Raw genomic sequence first — 23,172 nt, forward strand, 5'->3', positions numbered from 1 at the left:
AATAGATCACAAGACTGAGTCTGAACATGGGCTAACAGAAGAGAAAGCTCCCTATCAGTTCTCATCTTCATATTACCACTGGTACCAAACAGTGGGCTGCTAAGTTCTCTGCTGTTCAGTGTTTAAGCTGAAGCTGGAGCCCATTATAGCTTTATTGTGTTTCCTATGTCATTATAACTGTTTTTTTTTTTTTTTTCAAAACACAATTAAACCTGGGACTGTAACACTTGCCTTCTGCCTGCCAAACTCCTTCAACAACAACACAGTCAGCCCTATTTAAGGAAACCCATAGGGGTCCATAGAACAGGCAGGAGCACAGGATTTCAGCACCACCTAGTGGCAACTTCTGAAACAAGGCATTGTTTGTGGAATAGGTTCAAACTACACCCCATAAAGATTTTGTCACAGTAATGCAGAATAAGGAAGCCAGTTCCAAGAATTTATTTCCTGTTATCAGCTTAGAATATACACACGGAGATAATACTGTCCTTACCATAATGATCACCATCAGAACCATTTCGGAAGAATCTGACAGTGTTGAAGAGAGAGGAATATCAACACCGATCAGCCACAACATCATAACCGGTAACTGGTTTTAATGTTGCGTCTGATCAGTGTACTTTTCCATTATCGTTTGTTACTTTGAGAGGCATTAGGGAAACAGCACAATGGCTCATAAGCCAAATGGTGTGGTATGAAACTGTCATTATAGAAATGACAGCAAGAAAAGCCAATGGGCAATGGAAATGATAACGGAAGACAATATCATATCAGAGTTGCATGATGTGTATTTCTCCAGGGTATATCATCAAACCAGAAAAGCTGCACCCCAGTGATGTCTTATTTTTCTTTCTGTTATATTTTATACATTCTTGATGGTGATTGTCTGTTTGAAAGCAAACAAAACTAATCCACTGGCATTACTAATGGTTCAGACTTTCTACAGTACAAGTCCATCTTAATCAGATCATTTCTAACAAAGTGTCTTTTCTCTTTGCTTTAATGTTTTCTTCTTACAAATGTGTTTTATTTTTCTTTGCTAGAAATACATCCATGTGATGACAGTGATACCACTCTAGGAAACAGCGTCTCATCTATTTCAGTTTCCCTCACATATCTAATTTTCTTTTGTGAATAGATGCAAAGGGCAAAGGGAGCCAAACACCACCTATCACTGGATACTGCCTGTGACCAAAGACACTGGCAAAAAGAAACAGACTCCTTAACTGCAGAGTTTCATTTTGGCATTGGGGCTCAGCATACCACGGAGACCGGGGAACACACTGATGATGAAAAAGAATGTCCTAGATTTTCAGAGAAAGAAGGGGGCTGGGCAGGGGGAAAAGAGATTAAAGGATATGTTTTGACAGTGGTAGCCTGTTCCAGACAAAGTCCTGCACCACATTCATGATCTATACTCTTTCTTCCTTTACCCAATTCAGATTCAGTCATGATACAGACCAGGGTCGAGGTCACATTTTTTAAAGTTGCCCCATTTGCTAAACATATACATCTGATACATTGAAAGTTGGCCAGTGACTTGAAGATGAAGCATTGCTCTTTATATTAACAAACTCTTTTGCATTATCCACCAAACACACCTATCATCCCTCTTTTCTTCACCTCCTCCCTGATTCCCTCCTTCTGTCCGTCCAACCTTATTCTTAAATAACTAACTAATCTGCTCAGTCTGTCAAGAGAGGCTGCCAGACTCTCTCTCTCTCTCTCTCTCTCTCTCTCTCTCTCTGTCTCACACACACATACACACACACTCACACAGGCAAGCACACCTTCTGCCCCTCATAAATCTTCTATATCAACCTCCCCTCTGCCCTCTATCTCTATATTCTCCCACGCCTATCTTCAACTAACTGCCTCCCCTCCTTCCCCCACCTCAACCAAGGGTAGTCTCTCTCTTTTGTCTCTCTCGTCCCTCTGTCAGTGAGGTATGCCTCTCGCTCTCTGTAATAATAAGGCTTTCAAAAGCTGGTGGTACCACTCTGGCTATTCATTACAGTCTGCCCATGGTTCCAGAAAGATCTCTTGTTGATGCCCATTATGAGGTGAGGCAGAGAGAAGGAGGGAAGGAAGGAGAGAAAATGGTGAGATAGATAGAGGTGGGTGGGTCTTTGCTAAGCAAAGCCTTGGCTATTTCAAGGCTGTCATGTGTCATGCTGCCCATGGGCCTGTCCGTACACGGCTGTCTTTGCACAAGCCTGTCCACATTATGAATGGTTATCATGGACCCCAAATGTCAATCAAAGCAGTATGCAGAGACAAGAACTCAAGGCTGGGGTGAATATAAGCACTGACAGGGGATGCTGCATTTCATTTTGGAACAAGTTCATCATTAGCAATCAATAATGGTTATTTAATTTGCTCTGTGCCTTTCTCTCCTCCCTTTTCTGTTTTTAATACCCCTTTTTCTCACTGATTTTTTTTTTCTCATTTTATCTCTTCTTCTGTTTCTTTTGTGTTTATTTGTCCCTGAGGAGGTGGTGGAAACGTGAGCACACCTCAGGCCGGGAAGAAGGTCACAGACAACAGTAGCAAGGATCCTGTATAATTGTATATCTGATGTGCTCACATTTTCCATACAGGTGTTAGAAACGGACCATTTTCATCACCTCGTCTGAAAGGCCAAGTCCTTTTCAGAAGGTGAGCTGCATTATAATGCCCAGCTTTTGTGTCTTTTTTTTTTGTTTTTGTTTTAATATTACCAGTGGTTGAGAGCAGTCTACTAAAGGATGACTGGAAACAGACTTAAGACAGAAATACACAAGCTCATACCAAAAATAATGAAAAGCTAAGATATAGTTGACAAATGGTTAAAAAGATTAAATAATAATTCAAAAATAAAGACAAATAAATGTTAATGATCACACTTTATTAGTATTAGTTATTCTGCAAGTACTATTATTTGTGATATATGAGTATAGTATACAATATGTTACTGTGCAACTGTGCTTTTGTATAAATACTCACTGGGGTCTGTTTCTTTTTGTTTTTTGTTTTATTATTTATTTATTTATTTCAGTAATGATCACATTTCATTATTGGTTCAAGGAAAAGAGCTTTTAGCAGGCATGTGGATCACTTTTGAGTAATGTTTATCCACAGTGTTTAAAAAAGCTGGCAGAAGCAGTAGCATTTGCATTGTGCAGTGTGAGTGGCATTGTCTCAGAATCCCACTTTTTTTGAAGTTTGTATTGAGTGATGTTCTCTGTGCTGATTTTTATAGGGGATTAATCGTATTCTAATTCGAAAACCTAGAGGAAGTGTTTTTCGAAAATTTCCTTTCAAGACCCAGCATGGTCTTATTTTCTCATTCTAGGAGAGGGAGAGATTGATGTCTGTCCACAATAAGAGTTAGTAGATTTTATTTGATAAGGCTTGTTTCTCCCTATATGGCTGTATATTTGAGGTAACTGATCATCAGTGGCAGCTGAAGAGTTGTTTGTGTTGGCTGAAATCTTATTTTTGAGAGTTTATCATCGCTTTTAGACAGTTTTGTGTTCTATCCTTTCATTGTGCTGATGTGTCTGTTTTGCAATAGGTACTTCTGAGAGACACCACTCTTTATGCCTGTTTTCAACTTGTGACATACAAAAGGAAGGAAGTATTCATAATGACAAGTCCTCATGAGTGGAATCAATGCAGTTGCCTTGGTCAACTTCTCTGAAGTGTTTTGATGGGTGTCTTACTAAAGACAATGCTTTCCTTTCACTGTCAGCTATCTCAGCTGCTCCTGTCATGACCAAGGACTGTTATACACCTGCACTTTACGTGTGCAACCTTTTGCATGAAGTGAAAATCGAACCTCTTTTTAAACCTGCACATCAAAAACTCTGCCTCCACCATCTGCCTTCAGCTTGTGGGGTCATCTCGGCTTCACTATACCACTTTATAAAAATGAGTATCACCGAGAAGACTGTTGCACCTTCCCATAATGATCATGGGAATGAAAAGTAGTGTAAAACAGATACTGATTTCTCTGAACCAAAGAAAGACTGCTTCCCATTGCTTCATGTGGATGAATTGTTTGCAATTTGGCAAGGAGCAAATGTGTTCTCCACAATAGAACACACTAATGTGCAGCTGCCCCTTTACTCAGATAAAAAGCAAAAAGGATGTCCTCAATGTGCCACTGCTGCTTAGCACAACATGAACCTCAACACTGTCCCACCAAAAATTGAAAAAAAGAAAAAAAAAAAGAAAAAAAGAAATTCCCACCTGGAATAGTGCAAAGTAATGATACCTGTCACTTCAGAAAGCCCTCTACCCTTTCCTGTTCATGCTTGACTGCAGGTGGTATCCATCTTGATAAAGAGCACATCAGTGTTGTCCTGCAGGCCCCTCCTTTGTCAAATGTTGGCTGAGATTATTTCTAGTGTCACAGTACTCCAATTTGAGTCTAAATTGTGAGCCTTAGCCATATTTTTGATTTGTTTTGCTTTAGCTGGTATATACAGAACTTTAGTTTTTCTTTGTCTCAGTTTTAGGCTTGCTCTGTGGGGGAGTAGAATGCATTCTTGCTGTTATTTTTCTAGTACATGGAGTATAAAATAAGACATCCTCTGAGAACTACCTTTGCTTTTTCCAGTGGCACAGATGGTGATATTTCTGGGGAGTCATTTTATTCAATAACGCATGTCTTCTCTCTGGAAAAGGAATTGTTAGGCTCTTTGTATGTTAAAAGCTAAGAGGTGCAATTGTGTTAGTCTCATTTATCGAATTGAAGCCTTTTGGTTTGTGATCTTAAATGATAAATGGATAGATTTGGTGTTTGGGTTATTAGATTTAGCTACAACACATTTACTAATTAAGAAGAAATCATCTTGGGACACGCTTTTTAGTGGAAGGAAAAATAATTAAATAACTATTTTTTGAGTTCTATAATTGACAGTGACAATGACTCACTTAGAGTGAAATCTTCCATATGTGGTTTCACCATGGATACGGTGTTTGGATTGAATGCATTTGAAAGGTCTAAATTTGACTTGAGAACTGTGTTGAAACCTTCTCATGTTATCTTGTCCCTGTTTGAGTTCCATGATATGAGAAAATGCTGCATGAGAGAAAACATCACTTCACCATTAGGCCCATGGCTCTTGATGTCACTATCTTAATCTTTCAAATGCCTCGGCAGGAAAACCGCTGTGATTAAGGAATGAAAATCCTGTACATGGCTAAAAAAAAAAAAAAAAAAAAAAAAAAAAATCAACATTCCATTTGACTGCAGACTCACACTGAATGAAAGATTTTGCAAGGTGACCTTTGTTGTGAACAGGTGTCTGGAGGTAATTTGGTCTACATCAGTATGCTGGGTTATGCATGTGTGTTGGGTGTCATGTCAGGAGCTCTGTGTGGTGCAGACCAGCATGCTCGCTTCAACTACTGCGCTAATTGAATCCACTCAGTGCACTCTTGGGGTGTCTGATGAGCACGAACAGGAGGCTGAAAGGTTGGGTATTTAGAGAGCAGGTAGCAGGGGTCGGAAGGTGAGACGGGCGGGAAGGTTTTTGACAAACGCTTCCAACAAACACACATTAACATGCATATGTTCGCTATAATCACCCTTTGATTCTACTATCCTGTGCCTGCCCTCACCACTGCTCAGACCCTGAGGCAGTACCTGGGGCTAAAGACTTTACAGGGCTCTGACTCTGAAGCATCAACAGTGGATAGGTGAGCGGAATTGACGAATCAGAAGGTAGAGTGTGTGTGTGTGTGTATCGGAAAGAAAGCGAAAGAAGGGAAGACAAACACATGCTGTCATCAGCCTCTCTCAGGGTGCTCCAGGGATATCAGAGATGCCATTAGACTGGGCCACATTCAGCAGAGCACACAAGATGTGGAGAGACTGCAGAGCATCAACGGAAAACGCCACAGACCTGAGTCAAACAGATTTGGCAGTTTTAGCATTTGTTTCACGCTCCCTGGTGTTCAAAATATGTGGGACTTCACTGTCTCACTAAAGTCTTTATAGTGTCAGGTAAGCTGTCTATCACTGAAACATACATATACTGACTTTTTACAGGGGTTGCACACAATTATGTAAACGCTGAATGGAAGAGAACTTTGGTGTAGCCTAACTCCAATCACAAACACAGCTAAAGGTAAGTCGTATTATGTTAAAAGCCCATTAGTGGTCCACGACAAAAGAGGTCTGACAAACAGCTCATTAATTTTAAGGAACCATTAGGCCGTTAACGGAGATTCAAAGAGGACAAATCATCTGTGCCCAATTTACAGGTGCATTTGCAGAAAGAAAAACAAAAAAAAACAAAAAACAAAGACAAAAAAAACCAAAAAACAGCATGATTATTAAAAGCTGCACTGTATGCCAAGAGTAACAGTCTTTCATAATGGGAACAATATTGAAAAACAGATTAACTGCATTGCCATAAAGGAGCAGTGGTTAAAAGTTAAAACTAACTAATGTGGATAAGATCATAAATACAGTTCTGCCAATTGTCATGCTGCTCTATATGACCTGTACCTTAGAGTTTTTAGAGATGACGCTTTATAATATAGTATAGTTACTTTTGCTCTAATGTCATTAGTAATTTTTTTTCTACATTTGTATGTGGTGAGCTCTATACTTAAAGTGCACCAGTCAACTGAATTATTTACAAATCCTGTGTTAACCAGGCCTGGTATATAGATATCATGAATACTGCACATACAAGCTGAACATGTCTGCAATGGCATACGTAGATAACATGAATAATTATCATAATTTCCAGTGTTGGCCCGTTGTAATGGGGTTAGCCATTTCACGTATAGGCAAATTGTGTTACAAAAGTAAACTAAGAAAGTAGAAGTATTCCAAAATGTATGCCAGTCTATACATTTGCATAGGAAGTAATTATTATTCCAGCTGTATTGTAAACTCACATGGAGGAGAGAGAGGAAGCCCACACGACATGTAAAGCAAGCAGGACGTACTTGATGAAAGCAGTCACACAAAGGAAATGTCACATAAAGCGTTCCTAAAATAAAAAGAACTGAACTAATTATGCTCTGTTGTTGTTTATAAGACGCTAGTGCCTCCATCTTTTATTCATCAAGACGCCAGGCGGCTGGAGGTTCTGTGTCTTTCTCTCTCATGCTCACTCTCTCAAATCTCATTTCAAACAGAACCCATTGAGCCGTGGAACTGCATTCCGAATCACAATGAACTTGTTTCTCTGCAGTCAGAAAACGACAGAGGAAGGAAAAAAATGGCGAGTGAAGCTTTAGCATGGCAAACAGATAGAAGGAGAGATGTGGGGGGGGGGGTGGCTTTCCAAATAATACCTGACAATCACTGCTGCACAGCAGGCAAAGACGTGGATTCACAAAACAGGAAGTAGATGGCTTGTTTGGGTATTGAGGACAGGCCACCAGCTCAGAGTCAGTCAGCCTCAACCCCCGTGTGCACTGGTGCACTCATTTCTGATACCCAGAGATACGGATGCACACAGTAACAGCACAGACAGGACAAACAGGCATTCTGACACACACAACCTTAAAACAAGTCTTTGATTTGGGAAGAAACTTTCAGGGGGACTATAAATTAATTGAGTTAGTCATCCCTACTACAGACACTTTGCCTCAGGAGGGCCTCTTAATGTGAGATTCACATTATTTAATGGGGAATTTCACGCTCATCTCCTGAACTGACCAAAGTGTAAAGTCTGGCTATACCTCATTAGACAAACTGCAGGATCTTCTCCCCATGGATATATTGTACCTGCTTCTCTTCTTTTGGGATTCACAGGCATGTTACGTGTCTCATTCTCCTGCCACAAGTTCCCTTTGGGAATAAATAGTGTCGCCAGGGGATTTGAAGTCCTTGTGTTAACAAGACACATCACAGTTTGACAGCCTTTAGTGAGGGTACAAGTAGGATTTCATCTTGTAACAAAGTGTGTAATGAAAATAGATGTCCAATAAGTACAAACACTCTCATTCCCTGAATAGTTTTTGGCTCACTAAGGTAGATAAGATAAAAAAAAAATGTCCAGAAATGTTTTCTGAACAAAGTTTTCTCCCTGAGTTCTTTAATATCACTGATGAAAAGAGCGACAGCACCATTAGATTTAAGTATGTTTGGTTTCTCTGATCTTTCTTCAGCTAATACAAAATTATAATTTAAGTAACAAGTCCCACACTGGGTTTTTAGGTGAAATGGTAAAGTGCAAGTTATTTTTGAGATGCCCAGGAAAAAAAAAACAGTCTGGAACTCACAGAGACCTTCAGAGTTGATATGATCCATCTCTGAGCCGCCATCTGGCCTCGGCTTCTGTTAATAGAGGGTTTTGCTCTGAGCCAGCCAACACGTGGCTAGAGACGGATAGAGAGAGAGAGGGGAAGCAGAGAGAGGGGGAGGCAGGAGGTAAGAGAAAGAGACTTAAAGGTGAGAGTGGGAACAAGAAGGAGTAGGGGAGGGAGATGCAGAGGCAGAGCAAGAGAAACAGCAGGGTGTACAGGGAGAAGACAAGTAAAATTAAGTGAGAGAAATATGGGTAGGTACAGAGAGAATGAAGAAAAAAGAAAAAAGCAAAAGATTGAGCAGGAGAGACATGAGCAGGAGAGAGTGCAGTGCACTCTAGGGGGGAACATGTACTTAGAATAAGGAGTAAAGAGGAGAAGTGGAGCTTTGGAGTACATGTGCCCCAGGGAGGATGGTGTGAAGTACCTTTTGTCTTCCCACCATCAGGAGCTTCTTTTGAATAAACCTAGCCAAGCATTTCCTTTTTGTAAATCTCACTTTGAAGAAGGGCAAAGCTAAAGCTTCTCCCAGAGTGGCGATCGAGTATGGTTGTACCTCGGCCCACGCAAATCCCTTCCTCAATAGCTGTGGGTGTGTAACAGTTTCATTTCCATTTTAGAGCACAGCGAGATTGCTCACCGCCTAGACACGTAACAGCAGCTTCACCTTGGTTGTGAGCCTGCATATGTTGTCCACAGTGATTGGCAAGGCTGTGTGACCAATTTGATTTAAAGCTTTGTGCCTGCTTTCTTTATCCCCGAGACTTGTCAGAAATGACACGTGGCATCATGGCATGACAGGCTTCTGCCACCGCCGCCGCTTCTGCTTCTGCACAGCCACTAAATCCCACAGGGAAATAACAACAAGCTCCAAAGCTCAACTCATCGCCATTCTCATCATCATCATTCTCTAATTATTGTCTTTTCTTTTTTTCTTTTCCGTTTCTTTTTTGTGCAGGTGTGCTCCACCAGAGGCCCCAGAGGGAGGGCATTGTAAATTTACAACGAACTTAAATGCTGCTCCTGCTGCAATCAGATTGAGAAGTTAAAGCAAGATTGCATTCGAAGGAGAGAGTGTTGCATGTTACTGGAGGGAGATGGTAATTAAGCCTGGGGCAAAGCGGTAATGGATCAGCCCAGAACTGTCATTCGCTACTCTCCAGTGCCCTGCCTCTGATGAGCGAACAGTTTTCTGTCAACCCACAGAAATCAAAGAAGGAAAAATGAAAGTGAACTTCCACTATTACTTTGGCATGGGTCAAATGGAATTAGGTGTGTTGCAAATTTATGATAAAGAGAAAAACCTATATATAGAGAGAATGTCTCTTTTTTTTTCCAGGAATGCTGTCCTTAACAGTGATTATGAATAGAAACAACTGATAGCATGCATGTGCAGTGATAGCTTGTTGAAAGAGTTTATAACTATTCCAATAAGCTCTATGTTAGGGTTTAGGTAGGATCTCCCTCTTCCTCCTCTTGTTTCTTCGGTGGCTGACCTAGTTGTAAAAGTACTTATCTGTGTTGAAGAACGTTTATCTGTTGTTCTGGATTGATCTTAGGAAGGTGAATGACTGGATCATGAATTGGGCTTACCTCCTAGCCATCTTCTCCTCCTTCAGACCCCAGACAAGTACAGCCTTAATCGTCTGCCTGCCATCACTCTCAATTTAAAGCCTGACCCTCAACAGACCTGAAGAAACCAAAGAACTGCCCCACTTGTGTCTCTGTGTTCTAAAGTCCTACATTTGGGTCCAGTTTTAGTAATCCTGCCCTGGTACAACACTTTGTACATTAAAGCAGAAGCCACCTAAATGCAGTCTGTATTAATGATAAAGCAGTAAAGTGTTTGTGTTGTAAACATGTGGCTTTTGATGTTTCTGTGTATTACATTTTATCGCTATTTAGTACACAAAAGACACACTAGAATCTGGCAATTTCATCACCCTTTCCTGTCCAAAAGTGGTTGAAGTATGCTTGAAGGCTCAATCAAATTCAATTACACACACACATACACACAAAGACAATTTCACAGTAATTATGCAATAAATTGGTAAAAAGTAGAAAAAATATTTATTTATTCATTGATTGGCTCTTTTTGTAGGCATTTCTCTTGAAAAAGAAAAAAAAAACCCAATAATTTGCCTTGAACACACTGACATGAAATGAAGAGGTCAACAAGTTCTTCAACTTGTCTTCTTTCACTAATGACCAAAATCTGTGAAATGCATCACACAAAATTAGTAATTAAAGTTCATTAATTAATGGAAGTAAATTCCCTCTGTGCAATTAGATATTTAATTAAAAGTTAGAAAGAAATTGTTAATTATGTGCTAAGCTAATGGAAAATGGAGTATGTTTTCTTACACTGTATTTGCCTTCTCCATGCAGATGCAGAGAAGACAAACAAATAATGCACTCGTGCTTTTCAGTGTGCAAATGTAGACCCATGCACACACTACAGACACACACACCCACACATACACACAACAACAACCTGGTTGCAACAGTTATAAAGAGGCACAAAATCATACAAATATGTAGTTTTCTCAGTTGCCTGGGGACTGTTGGTAATTGAGTGTCTCTTTATATCTCAAAGTTCTCATTAAAAAAGCTCACATTGCCTGTTTTCTCCATTTCACTCGTCTCATGAACGAATAAGAACAGACCTGAGGCTAATCATTCAACTATTTTTTTTTTCATGATTTTGCTCATATAAAATGATAATGATAATAATTTATCAACCCATACAAATAAGGACAATCCAGCTGGTAGCTACAGTGTGGGTGAGAGCTGACTGAACACGTAAATTTGTTTCTTTGAAGCCTGAAAAGAAGTCAACAACGCTGCGTGCTTTAATGCCACCAGGGGTTACGTTGTTATCAAAAACAAGACAGCTGGTAAGAAAAGCAGGCATCAGCTGTAGCCATGCTGCTTGAATCTGCTGAGCTCTTTCATTCTCAAGCACAGAAACATACATTCAGCACCTATCATACATAAAGAGTCAAAGACTGTTAAATTGTCTACTGACTGCTAAACACAGATGATGAGCTGAATCCAGATAAAAGCTTTTATCTCTTTGCCATAGAAGTGGTACTGAAAAAGGGAGTTTTGAGACAATAAAGGTATTGTGCAAAAGAACTGTAATTCAACAATGAGGAGGATGTCCATATTTGCACATGTAAAAATATACATAAAAAAGGAACATGAAATGAATGAAATGCCATGTATATGGTAGAGTGTTTGGGGAAAAAGGGGGTATTGTCTAAAATAATGCCACAAAATACCCAATGTTTTTTTTTTTTTCTAAATTCAGCTGCCTTCCGCTTCATCCTGCCTATAGATATGGTTATTTTCATTTTCTTAAGGGAATTTATACATGTATCTGCTCTGTATTACTACAATTATTTCTCTGACATTACATTTGACCTTTCTTCACTGAGCCATTCTAACTTATCAGCCGTTGTCTTCCTTCTTGTCACGCACACGCACACACACACACACAAACACACAAATACCCACACACATACTATAATCATACTCTTTCCATCATCCAATAAGAGAGAAATGTGTCCCAGTGCAGGAGCTGCCAATCAACCCTCAGGAAGCGCGAGAAGTCAGTCAGAACCAGGGTGATTAATATGTATTCGTGTACTCTTCCCAACATACTGCATGTAGGGGATAAAGTGGGCCTATACTCCTGCAGGCATGGGTAGAGCATGACAGACATGGCATGCAATCACGGTCTTAACGTGGCGAGGAAATCTCTGTCTAACCACAAAAGCATCTTGATGCTTCATGTGAAAGTTTTGTTTGGAGGAACAAACAACACGGTTTATTCAGTTGATTTTTTTTTTTTTTTTTTTTTTAAACCTCATGGGGTGGAAGTCATGTACAATATGTGTGACATAGACAATCAAATGTTTGATTCAGTGCAAGCCAAAAATGGTATACTTTAAGTACTCAATTTTGTCTCAAACAAACCCAATGTGTGTGAAGCATGACTTTCGATTAAGGGCACTGTGCATTTCAAGGACCCCTGGAGAGAGAATAACATACACGCTATGACATTGTGGTATGACTGTGTGATGCTTGCACTATGCTAGTCCTCTACCACAAAGTACACCAGCAGCAAGCAGCAGCAGCATCAAGGTCTCAAGGGTGGGTATTGGAAAATGTTCCAGAGAAACTGTACAGTGGACATCAATAGATCCTTTACACATGATGATATGTGTAATTCTATATGCTGCAGACAAAGAGCATGCACAGTATGCACAGTAACCTTTCCTTGGTGGAGGCTGAAAGAAAATCAGAATGGACATGTTAAAAGGGGCCAAGATATAACGTATGGTGAGCCATTTTGAAATATACTGAAAGACATGTTGCCACTCCATATAGTCTGTGGAATCTAGGACACAGTTTAATGCAACGGCAATCACTGTCATTTGGGGGAAAAAAAATACAGCTGTAATATTGGGATTCCATGCAACACTCTGTTGTTATTTCAGATTTGAGTCATAATTTGAGTCATAAATAAACATATTCATCTCGATTCATGAACCAACTCCCTGTTTTTTCCCAGATGGACTGCTTTGAAATTAAGATAACACACCACATACCGCAGGTGCCAGACATGACATCGTATAGGGACTTGCTTTTGCAAATAGAAACAGTGGTTTGGTGCCAATACACCATATAATACAGTTTCTCCACTTCATGTATTTTGATTAATGCATATTTTTGCAAGTCACTTTGGTGAATACAATTCTCACCTTTGATTCCAAACCAGAAATTGCTTTAGATTTAAATGAGGTTCTGAAATTGCAAAGCAACTGGACCCATGGGGAAATACACCTGGTATGTGCAAACTGTAAAATAACAGAACATGCAAAACATAAATATTGTGAGAAAAGGGAAAATATATTCAAAATAACATTCGTTTTGTTCATGTAATTCAAAATTCTGTTCAGTATTATCCTTTGTTTTGTTCAGAATAATGATAAATGCCAGTAGGTGGAGGGATGAGCTGTTTTTGGTAGACCAGTAAAAAATTAGGAACATCAGTCTGCAATACGTCTGTGGTACAATGACGCACATGACTGTAAAATAGGCTTCCACAAGTATCCACTGAGATTATTAAAAAAAAAAAAAAAAAAAAAAAAAGAGAAAAAGACTATAATTTTCAGAACAGTAAAATTGTAACAGGTGTGTGAGCATAGTGGACAATGAAAAAAAAAAAAAATAAGGCTGGCAATATTATACAGTTCTTTCTGTCAGCAAATCACATTCAAAGACCAAAACCAGCAATATGTTTGTGTCTCAGTACTTCCCCATCCTGCCTGGGACACTCAGCTATAAGCCCATTTGTTGGTAGTGTGAGTGTACATCTTTAAAAACAGGTCATAAATATACAGCTTCACTAGCACCCAGCTCAAAGATATGATTCATCAATGTGTACTTTCATATTGACAATAATGGAGTTTTACAGGACAGGGAATAACTCGTGTCAGGCTTTGGTCTTTTCATGGGAATTGTTGACAGTCAGAAATATAAAATATCACCAGACTTACGCTTTAAATGTGAGATTATCTAGCTAATTCAAAAAATCTTAGTCTGTGGTGTTGGAGACATTTTACAAGACAGGAAATAGGTGCAGAGCCACTTTGTAAATCACCTGCTGTAGACTCAGTCTACACAACCTACAGAGCGATACTGACAGCTTTTGTCATTGCATGGGTAATGGGCAGCACTGCAGTGCTCTTCAGTGGTTTCTGAAAAGACTTCTGAATGAATGAACAAGCTATATAGGCAATTACAACAGTCACCATTAGCTGGAATAACCATAAACACCTGCCGGTGTTTAGCAAAGGGACATCCTGCAAAGGAAATTATGGAGGCAGTTGTGAGAATGTGGCAAGGGACACCAAGGAGAGGATTGAAATCACTGACAACGTCACCTGGGGACTTGTACCCCAGGAAATTCCTAGCATAAATACTTAGTGAAAGTACAAGGCACACAGGTACATTACTGAGGCAGAGACGTGAGTTAAGAGATTTATAAATGTATTTAATAATCACAAAAAAACAAGCAAGGACTGGAACTGATGGAAACTGCTGCAAAAGAAAGAAGAAAAGGTGAAAAGAATACTTGTAACTGAATGAGATAGTTAAAATGTACTTTATTATAATCTATATACTAAAAAGGAGGAAGGCCTCAACATTCAGTTAAAAGGACAACATCTTTAAGATTTTAAAATTCAAGTTAAAACACTAGGCCAGAGGTGTCCAAACTGTTCCACAAAGGGCCGGTGTGGCTGCAGGTTTTTGTTCCAACCAATGAAGAGCACACAGTTTGACCAATCAACTGTCTGAAGACTGAGATCAGTTGATTAAATGAGTCAAGTCTGGTGTGCTGCTGCTTGGTTGGAACAAAAACCTGCAGCCACATGGCCCTTTGTGGAACAGTTTGGACACCCCTGCACTAGGCAGAGGCCGCATGCAGAGAGGCAGACTACACAAAAGGAGTGCCAGGAGTGCTACCACTACTCACCCTTGGTGCAGCAAATCAAACTCACGGCAACCTCACAGCAAATGGTGCAGTCTACAGTGTCCCTGTGTGTTAACTCACATGCAGATCAGTGAAAGGCCCTCACCACAGGTGCCTAGCCTCTCCACAGTAGCACTCCACCTAGAAAGAAAAGAATCTCAAAACTAAATCAAATCACAAGCAAATAAACAATTATGATAAAGCAAAAAATATATAATGTAAGCCAATAAACAATAACAATAATCAGCAAAGCAAAAATATAAAGTAACCCAGTTGGACAGAAGCAAATTCAAACAAATGAAATCAAAGAAAGATGACTAAAGGAACAGAAACCTGAACTCAAGGCAAAAGTCAAAAACAAAAGGTCAAACTAAATCTACCAGCCAAAACTAAATGTAAAAGAGAAATCTAAACAAGTAGGGGCAAAACAAGGGGCAAAACAAGGGCAAACTAAGAGCAAGCTACATCTAAAAAGACCAGGGGCAAAACACAGCAATAGTGCAGGTGAACCTAAAAAGGAGAGGGGGGAAACACCATTAACCGAGTCCACACTGGTTATTTAAAAGGTACTTAAAAAAAGAACAGTCGCAGGCCAACTCACCACAGGATGTTAGAAACTAGTATCAAAAGCCCTCAAGCAATGCAGCACCTGGACAACCACAGCAGGGACAGAGCAGGAGGCAAACAGAGAGACAAAAGATCACAGGTGTCTTATATAACTTGACCCTGATTAGGAGGAATTGGGAGGGACTAGCTCAAGGCTGCACTCAGCAGCTCCACCTAGAGTAGGGGAGGACTCCCCACCACACAAACAATGGATTAAATCTAAGGAGATATTTATAGCAAAAAAACTGATTTCCCAAGTTACTTTTAGACTAATATTAAACAATAATTATACACAGAGATACCACCATATTATATCAGTAATTAGTAAAAGCTGTGTGGTGGTCTGGTGAAACATCTGTTCACTCAACATACCCATGCGGCATGAGATATAATGGAAGGTTAGTTCGGTGTCAGCGTTTCCAGTACATCAGAATGGGTTTGACAAACCCATTTTATATTGTCATTTGACAAATGACAATATAAAAGCAGAGATGAAAAATAATGTACCTGCTAGATAAGAATAGCAGTGATGGGCTGCTGCAGTGAAAATGCAAACTGCTCATTATAATGAAAATTAGAGGGCTCAAAAGATAAAAGCTCCAAACAAGGCCTCTTTGTGAACAAATCTGAATGCAGTGTTAAGAAAAAAAACACAAACATAAAAAGTGAAGACTGGGAAACTCAGGCACATTCAAAGCTGGCAAACAAATTTAAGAAATACACTATTTACAAAAATAGAACCAAGTAATACAGCAATCAGGAAGCTCACATGCCAAGCAGTATCACTTCTGCAAATTATCCAGCAGGAGTCAAAACCTGCTAATGGTAACCGAACAAAATCAGCTGCTAATACTTTAAAAGAACAAAAAAGCAACACATAGCAGGTCAGCAGTAAAAGGCCTAATGTGTCTTTTCAGTTTGGCAGTGAAACACTTTGGGCATAAAGGTACAGAGCCTGGGAGAAAACAAAACTTTCAAGAAACGAGTGGAAGTTTTGACAAGGGTCACACCGTGACCTGAGATCCAAAACCCCAAAACAAACCGAAACCAAAGGGAAACTATGAGCCCATAAACCACAATCAGACAGAAAAAAGCTGCAAAGCAGGTTAACAAAACAAGATGGTGCAAGATGAAGAGCATTCAAGCCCTTCGGGATGCAGGAGCACACGTATCTGTTACGAGTGTGGCATGGAAATCCAAAAACCTGCCTCAAGCATAAATCAATCGGGTTCACAACGTGCTAAGTAATGATGACCTGTTACACTTAAAAGCCACCAGCGTCTCAGAATCCCATGCCAAGCCTGAGTTGAGGTTAGCGTCAGTTTATGTGATTGAAACTCTAAAATCACAGCCACTGACAAGACACTAGGTGCTATTACTGGAGAGCAGACACCCCTGGGTTTAGATCCAAGTGGTGAAATAATGTTCATAATCTCATTGTTAAAACAGTTCGGAGAAACTCTGGACAAATAGTTAACGACTAAAGAAATTGAGGCTGGTTATCCCCTGAGGTTATCCCTTGATGAACATCAGTGATGGATGGAATCTTATTGGTTTCCTTATTGGCCACGTATTTAGAATGAAAAATTCAAACTTTTAGTTGTATGTTCAGCAAGATTCCAGTGAATTAAACAAATGTTCTTCACTGTAGAATAAATCATTTGCAGTCCTGTCACTACTTTTTGTTGTGGTTGTATCATCATACCAGAGAATCAAGTAAAGTTTTTTTATTATTAGTATCACTATCATTAACACCACATCAGAATACCAGTAACAGATGCTTAGTTAGTTTTGATAGATTTTGATGCGTGCCCTCATTGATGTGTGCAAAAAGCAATGATTAAAAAGTGCAGTTCCACAGAATAAGCTTGCACCTACATTAATTACCTCAAATGTGAATTTATAATGTAGCGTGAACGCGAAAAGAGGTTAAACCTGTTTAAGGTTGTACTGCAAAGATATCCAAATCAGATTAGATTGAGCAAAAATAACCTCATACAGAGTTGCAAGCACAACTATGAGTGCTGAATTGGACTTTTTACCAATACATTTTTCACAGTTTTCTTAACATCTGTGATCATTTAACAGGATTTAGCATAAGCAGGTTGAAGAAAACAAGATTTTTTTTTAGGAGGGGTATGCTTACATTTTGAAAATCTGCCAATCCTCCAAGGAAGTGGCGGGGGAAAAACTGGAGGAGTGAAACAAAGGCAGTAAGAAGAGAACATTGTTTCATATGAAACAGGTTGATGTACGTGACATTAGGCTTCAGGTGTCTTGAAGACGCGTGAATAGGAACCATCTCTCTGACGTCAAGCTAAGCAACACGACACCTATCAGCCGCTACTTTCTGATCCCCTGTCTGTCTTTAGCTTATCCTTAAACATGCCTCACAGAAAAAAATAGACATTTGAGCTCAAGCTTCTTGAATGTTCTGCCTCTCTTCACGGTTCGGTACATGTTTGATTGAAAATCTTTATTTGAAGACACAGTCTTTATTTTCTTTTTAATTGTTATAATGAATTAACTATTTTATTCCTTCTGCCTAAGCATCAGAAATGTCTTCTAATATTTATCCAAAACACATGGATGCATTTATTACCACAATGTGACAACTCATCTTAATCTTCCAGCTGGACTACACTAATAACAGAGGTGATTTAAGAGATAAAGTAGGTAGTACAGTGAATGTTCTGTGCAAAAAAAAAAAAAAAGAAAGAAAGAAAATGGCAAAATGGAGTGTTTAATAGAGCTCTGTACGCCTACCTAGGCTGGCACTGTTTCAAGCATGCATGGATTACTACTAAATATGTGCTTCCTTCTACAACAGCTAACAACAGTCATTTCAACTGTGACACCATAGCTTCTGGGTAGAGTTACTCTCACACACCCATGGTTTTTCCAAGCAGAATAGAATATGAATGTCAAAATAAAAAAAAAGAAGATTTGAAGGGTTTTGTTAGATCCCAGTGATTTCTGACTCTCTCATTTATTCTGCGCCTTTTTGTTGTCTGTTATAGTTCCACGCTGTCTTTTCTGCAGCTTTCTCTGTCATGCATGTTTAAATCTACATTACATACTTACCTCAGCTGAAAAGAAGGATTTTACAGCCCATTCCTTTTTTTAGCCTCTGTTTGATAAATCTAATCAGTCTCACTCACTCTTCGTTCTTGGATTATTGGCCAGTAGTATCAGGATGTTGGGAAGAATGAAGATGCACAAAACATTTATTTTGGTTTATTTTTAAAATGAGGTCGGTAAGCAGATTTCAGATATCCAGGTATATTTAGAAAAATTCCTAGTTAGCGACTTTAAATTAGGAACAAAGGTATTTGGGCCTAGCGTGCCCAGCTATTGTTACCATCTTGGTATTATGCATGAGAAAAGAAATGTGTTGGTTTGGGATGAGCATTTTTTTTTTTTTTTTTTAAGAACCTACGCAAGACCGAAATGACCTTTTCCTTTATTCATGGTCTGGTCAGGGTTTATAAAGGATGTCAGCATGAGAGAAAAGCAAGAAGGACCTGAAGAATACTGACAGAATGCACATGATGACAGGTAAAGCATCATACTTCAAGACAACAAAGTTGTGAATATGTTTTGTAATTGTGTAATTAATGGATGCAAATTTGTCAGTTTATTTTGTGCAGTGATTTTTATGTATGTGATCTTGAGAAGGTAAATTGGGTAGTACCAAAGCAAATGATGGGGATACAGGATGGTCAGCTTTTGTCTTTTGTGCCTTTTTTGGTTGAGTATGTACTTGTGAACATTTGTTAAACGTGTGCATGTGTTTCTCCCCAGTCAAGCAGCGGGGTGTATGGGCTGTATTGCTCTGGCCCTGCCTGCTTACTATGAGCGTCCCACTGGACTGTAAGGAAGAGCAGGGCAGCCTCTCCCGCTGCCTCTCCATCTCCCAAGAAAAACTTCTTGACCGAGTCATCCAGCATGCTGAGCTCATCTACCGTGTCTCAGAGGAATCGTGTACTTTGTTTGTGAGTAAAACGGACCAATACCCCAACCTGACCCTTTACACTTGTGCACCATGTGGGAAAAAAAAAAAATGTTTCAGCAAATCTGTTGTGTCCACAGCCTCTTGAAGAATATTCTTAAAGGATAAGGCCTCAGGAGAAAATGAATCACTCTTCACACTGAGCATCACATGCCAAAAGAAAATAATTTTCATTGTGACCAGACTGAGAAAATTTAGCTGCATTGCAATTAAGATAAACCCATTTCGTACAGGGGAGGGTTCTTATTTGAGGCGTCTGGGCATAAGTTCGTTTTTTTTAATGTTTTTTTTTTTTTATGAAAGGTGATATCAGCATTTTGAAAGGCAGTGCTGTAGAAACGTAGCCTTAGGCAAAGGCTGCAGTGACAGCAATGCTAAATTTTACATTTGAGAAGCTGTCTAATATTACTTTTTATGAGGTATTAAAAAGAAACTTAAAATGGAGTCCTTCACAGAGCAATGAATTCTGTTGTTTTTCAACATGTCAGTGGTAGAAAGTAATTAAAAAGACATTGTTCATTGGGAATGGTCTCAGTAGATTGCCCTATATTTTCCAAATTCAATTATTTTTTTATCATGGAATCTAACATGCAATCTAGCAGCACTTGGACTGAATTCTACAATGAGAGCAAAAGGACTTTTTGTTGGTCTTTTTCACAATGTGCTGGACCAGAAGCACTGACGCTTTCTGTTAGATACTCAGCGTTATTTGCTTTTGATTCTGACATGATCATTGCCTCACTGCCAGGCTTCAAAGTAATCTTCTATCTCGCTTCTGAGCCAAAGATGTTTTATTGAAGAAGCAGGCCTACAGTGGAGTAATACCAATGTGATAATGGTATACTGCAGCAGTGAGAGCACAGGTTTTGCAGCCTGTTGAATCCCTTTCACTGAGCGGCTCGAGATCCAAAATGGTCTTTGAAATGGGATGATGTAGAGCTTGTTACTGAGAAGACGCTGCATGGGGTCTACAGATGAGAACAAGTTGGAAAACAAAATGTGCCTTTGCTGTGTCTCCAGTGGCCGAGACTGGTGAAGCCTGTGTCACTCTTTTCCTGTGTCTTTTTGCGTGTCTGCCATTGTGTGTGCTCTTGTAATTCTAAACCAAGGAAAACCAAAGGTTTTCAAATCAGTAAGAGAAGTTCAGTAAGTTCAGTAAGAGGAGTGTTGTGTGTCATGTGCTGTGTTGCTAACCTGTGAGAATCACATACAGGGATGCTGCTGCTCACGATCTTTGAATCTAGAGTAAACTAAAAACAAAACTTATTCAACATGCCAAATCATAATGAAGAAGTTTAAGGATAAATGGGTCAGCCATGAGTGTGTGTATCTGTGTATTTTCATACACCCTTTTATCCCCATGCTTGCATGGATTGTAGGAGGAGATGTTCATCCCCTTCCCACTGCGGCTCCAGAGGAACCAGGCTAGCTACACATGCATCACCAAAGCCTTACCGCTCCCCAGCTCCAAAAGTGAAATCCAACAGATATCTGTAAGTACACAGCCACTGATTACCAGAGATTTTTATTTTTATTTTTATTTCCTTTGTCAGTGCTTTAATCTTAATCAAGAGCATAGGTTTGGTTTTGTCTTTGGTAAGGAAAGTTTTTTGTCAGATGGCCAAAATAATATGCACACTTCCACACTTCCTCTGTCTTCTCATGCACACGTGTGCACAAACTCACACACATACAGAGCCTGACTGCCAAGTGTTTGCAGGTTACCTGAAAATGAACTTGTATCATGACTGGGAGCACTGATTAGTAAATATTTCTTCAACTAATTTCAGTGGTACACATTTGGATTGATTGGACAGAACATTCTTATTAGCTGAGCTCAGCTGTTACTGAGTGACAGGATGTTTGTGATAATTAAAATAAAAGATCCCAAGCTTCAGAAATATATATGTTTGCATAACATTTCAAAACATTTTTGTCTGTGTCTACTGAGGTTTTGATTACTGTTCAGCAGGGCACAGCCTTTTTGGCTAAAGGTCAGCTTTATCAGTAGGGTGGAAACTAAACTGAGCCAAAGGCCAGTGATGGGAAGTTTGGCTGGCGAAAACTGTAATTTGGTTAATGTGAATGTTAATATGAAGTTTTATAACACTCCTCCTTCAACTAACAAAGGCCAAGTACAGAAAAATATAGCTCAAGCAATTTCTTTAAGGACTCATTTTAGCAATATTGTAACTGCTGGTCGAAAGTTATGTCATCACTATAATAGTAGATGTGATCTTTGAAACTGCATATACTGCAAAGCTCTTCTTTATGTTAGTAATTTATCCTCTGCCCTTTCTGTTGAAATATTGCCTGCTGTGCAGTTTAATGGCCATTTGTATGGTGGTCATTTGCTCTTGCTTTAAAGTCTGCTCTGCTTAGGGGAATTTAAGCAGACTCAACTGCTTCACCCAGGAAATTTCAACCTACATTTGTAGCTGGATATTTTGTAGCTGACAAAGCCATGGTGTTATTCAGTCTTCAGTCTTTTTTGATTATTTTCCTCATGAGTATCTTACAGAAATTCTGAAGGGTAAATGGTTACGATACATTACAAATATAAAAGAAAGAAAGACACAAATAAAGTCAGTGCTACTGTAACTGTGTCATGTTTTGTTGTGCAATGTTTTGTGGTATATTTTTTCCATAATCTTCATCTTTAAGGAAAACCTTGTGATCAGTATATGTTTTAATTCACTCATTCGTTCAGCTCTATCATCTGTACGCCCTGCAGGATAAATGGTTGCTCCACTCCGTGCTGATGCTGGTCCAGTCGTGGATCGAGCCTTTGGTCTACCTGCAGACCACACTAGATCGCTACGACGATGCTCCAGACCTACTGCTCAACAAGACCAAGTGGGTGTCTGACAAACTGATCAGTCTGGAGCAAGGGGTGGTGGTCCTTATCAAGAAGGTGGGTCAAATCACTATAGATTTCATTTTAAAATTACAAATCAGGTTTGAGATCCAGTGTAACACTTTTCCAAATTAAAAGCTTACTTACATTATTATTATTATTGATACCATTGAAATGTACTTCTCCTTCTAAACCCCTTCATGGACAATACACTCCAAATGTTGCCATGCAGATGTTGGATGAGGGGGCGCTGACCACAACCTACAGTGAACAAGGCCTATTCCAGTATGATGTGCAGCCAGAGATGTTGGAATCTGTTATGAGGGACTATACACTACTCACCTGCTTCAAGAAAGACGCCCATAAGATGGAGACTTTCCTCAAGCTTCTCAAGTGTAGACAAACTGACAAATACAACTGTGCATAAAACATAAACTGCAGCTTTTAAATAATACAATGTTTAGCTTTAAATGATGATTGATGAATGAATTGATGAATGATTCCTCAGGTTGGTAGCTGTGCACTTATAGATATGACCATGCCTTAGGCAATTCAGCCTTGCTTGCAATGCAGTACATTCTTTATTGATTATTTTGGAACACCTTCACACAAAACTAAGTAGGTGTAATACTGTGCCCTTTCTTCATCATACTGCATTTCATATTTCCCAGCTCAGTTGTTATTTTAACCTGGCAAAGGGAACAGAGGGCAAACTCCCAAAAGATTATTTGCGTGTCGAGCTGTCAAAAAAATCTGCATATCCTGCCATTGATTTCCATTGCCTTTGTTCTTAACTAGAATTTGTATTCCTCGCTGACTCTTGCAGTGTTTTGATTATTCCCACGGCCCCTTGAGTATTCAGTGAGACTCCCTTTTTAAATGGAGTTGGTTTCA

General features: G+C 39.4%; 1 protein-coding gene across 1 annotated transcript; it reads left to right on the plus strand.

Annotated features, from left to right (window-relative positions):
- Positions 1–18,951: 18,951 nt before the first annotated feature.
- On the plus strand, positions 18,952–22,705 carry smtla (somatolactin alpha). The gene is made up of 5 exons (XM_041046315.1): positions 18,952–18,967; positions 19,214–19,404; positions 20,801–20,914; positions 22,156–22,335; positions 22,511–22,705. Exons 1-5 carry the CDS (start codon positions 18,952–18,954, stop codon positions 22,703–22,705), a joined length of 696 nt encoding a protein of 231 aa, XP_040902249.1.
- Positions 22,706–23,172: the final 467 nt, after the last annotated feature.

This window comes from Toxotes jaculatrix, chromosome 9 (assembly GCF_017976425.1).
Source record: "Toxotes jaculatrix isolate fToxJac2 chromosome 9, fToxJac2.pri, whole genome shotgun sequence".
NCBI classification, from domain to species: domain Eukaryota; kingdom Metazoa; phylum Chordata; class Actinopteri; family Toxotidae; genus Toxotes; species Toxotes jaculatrix.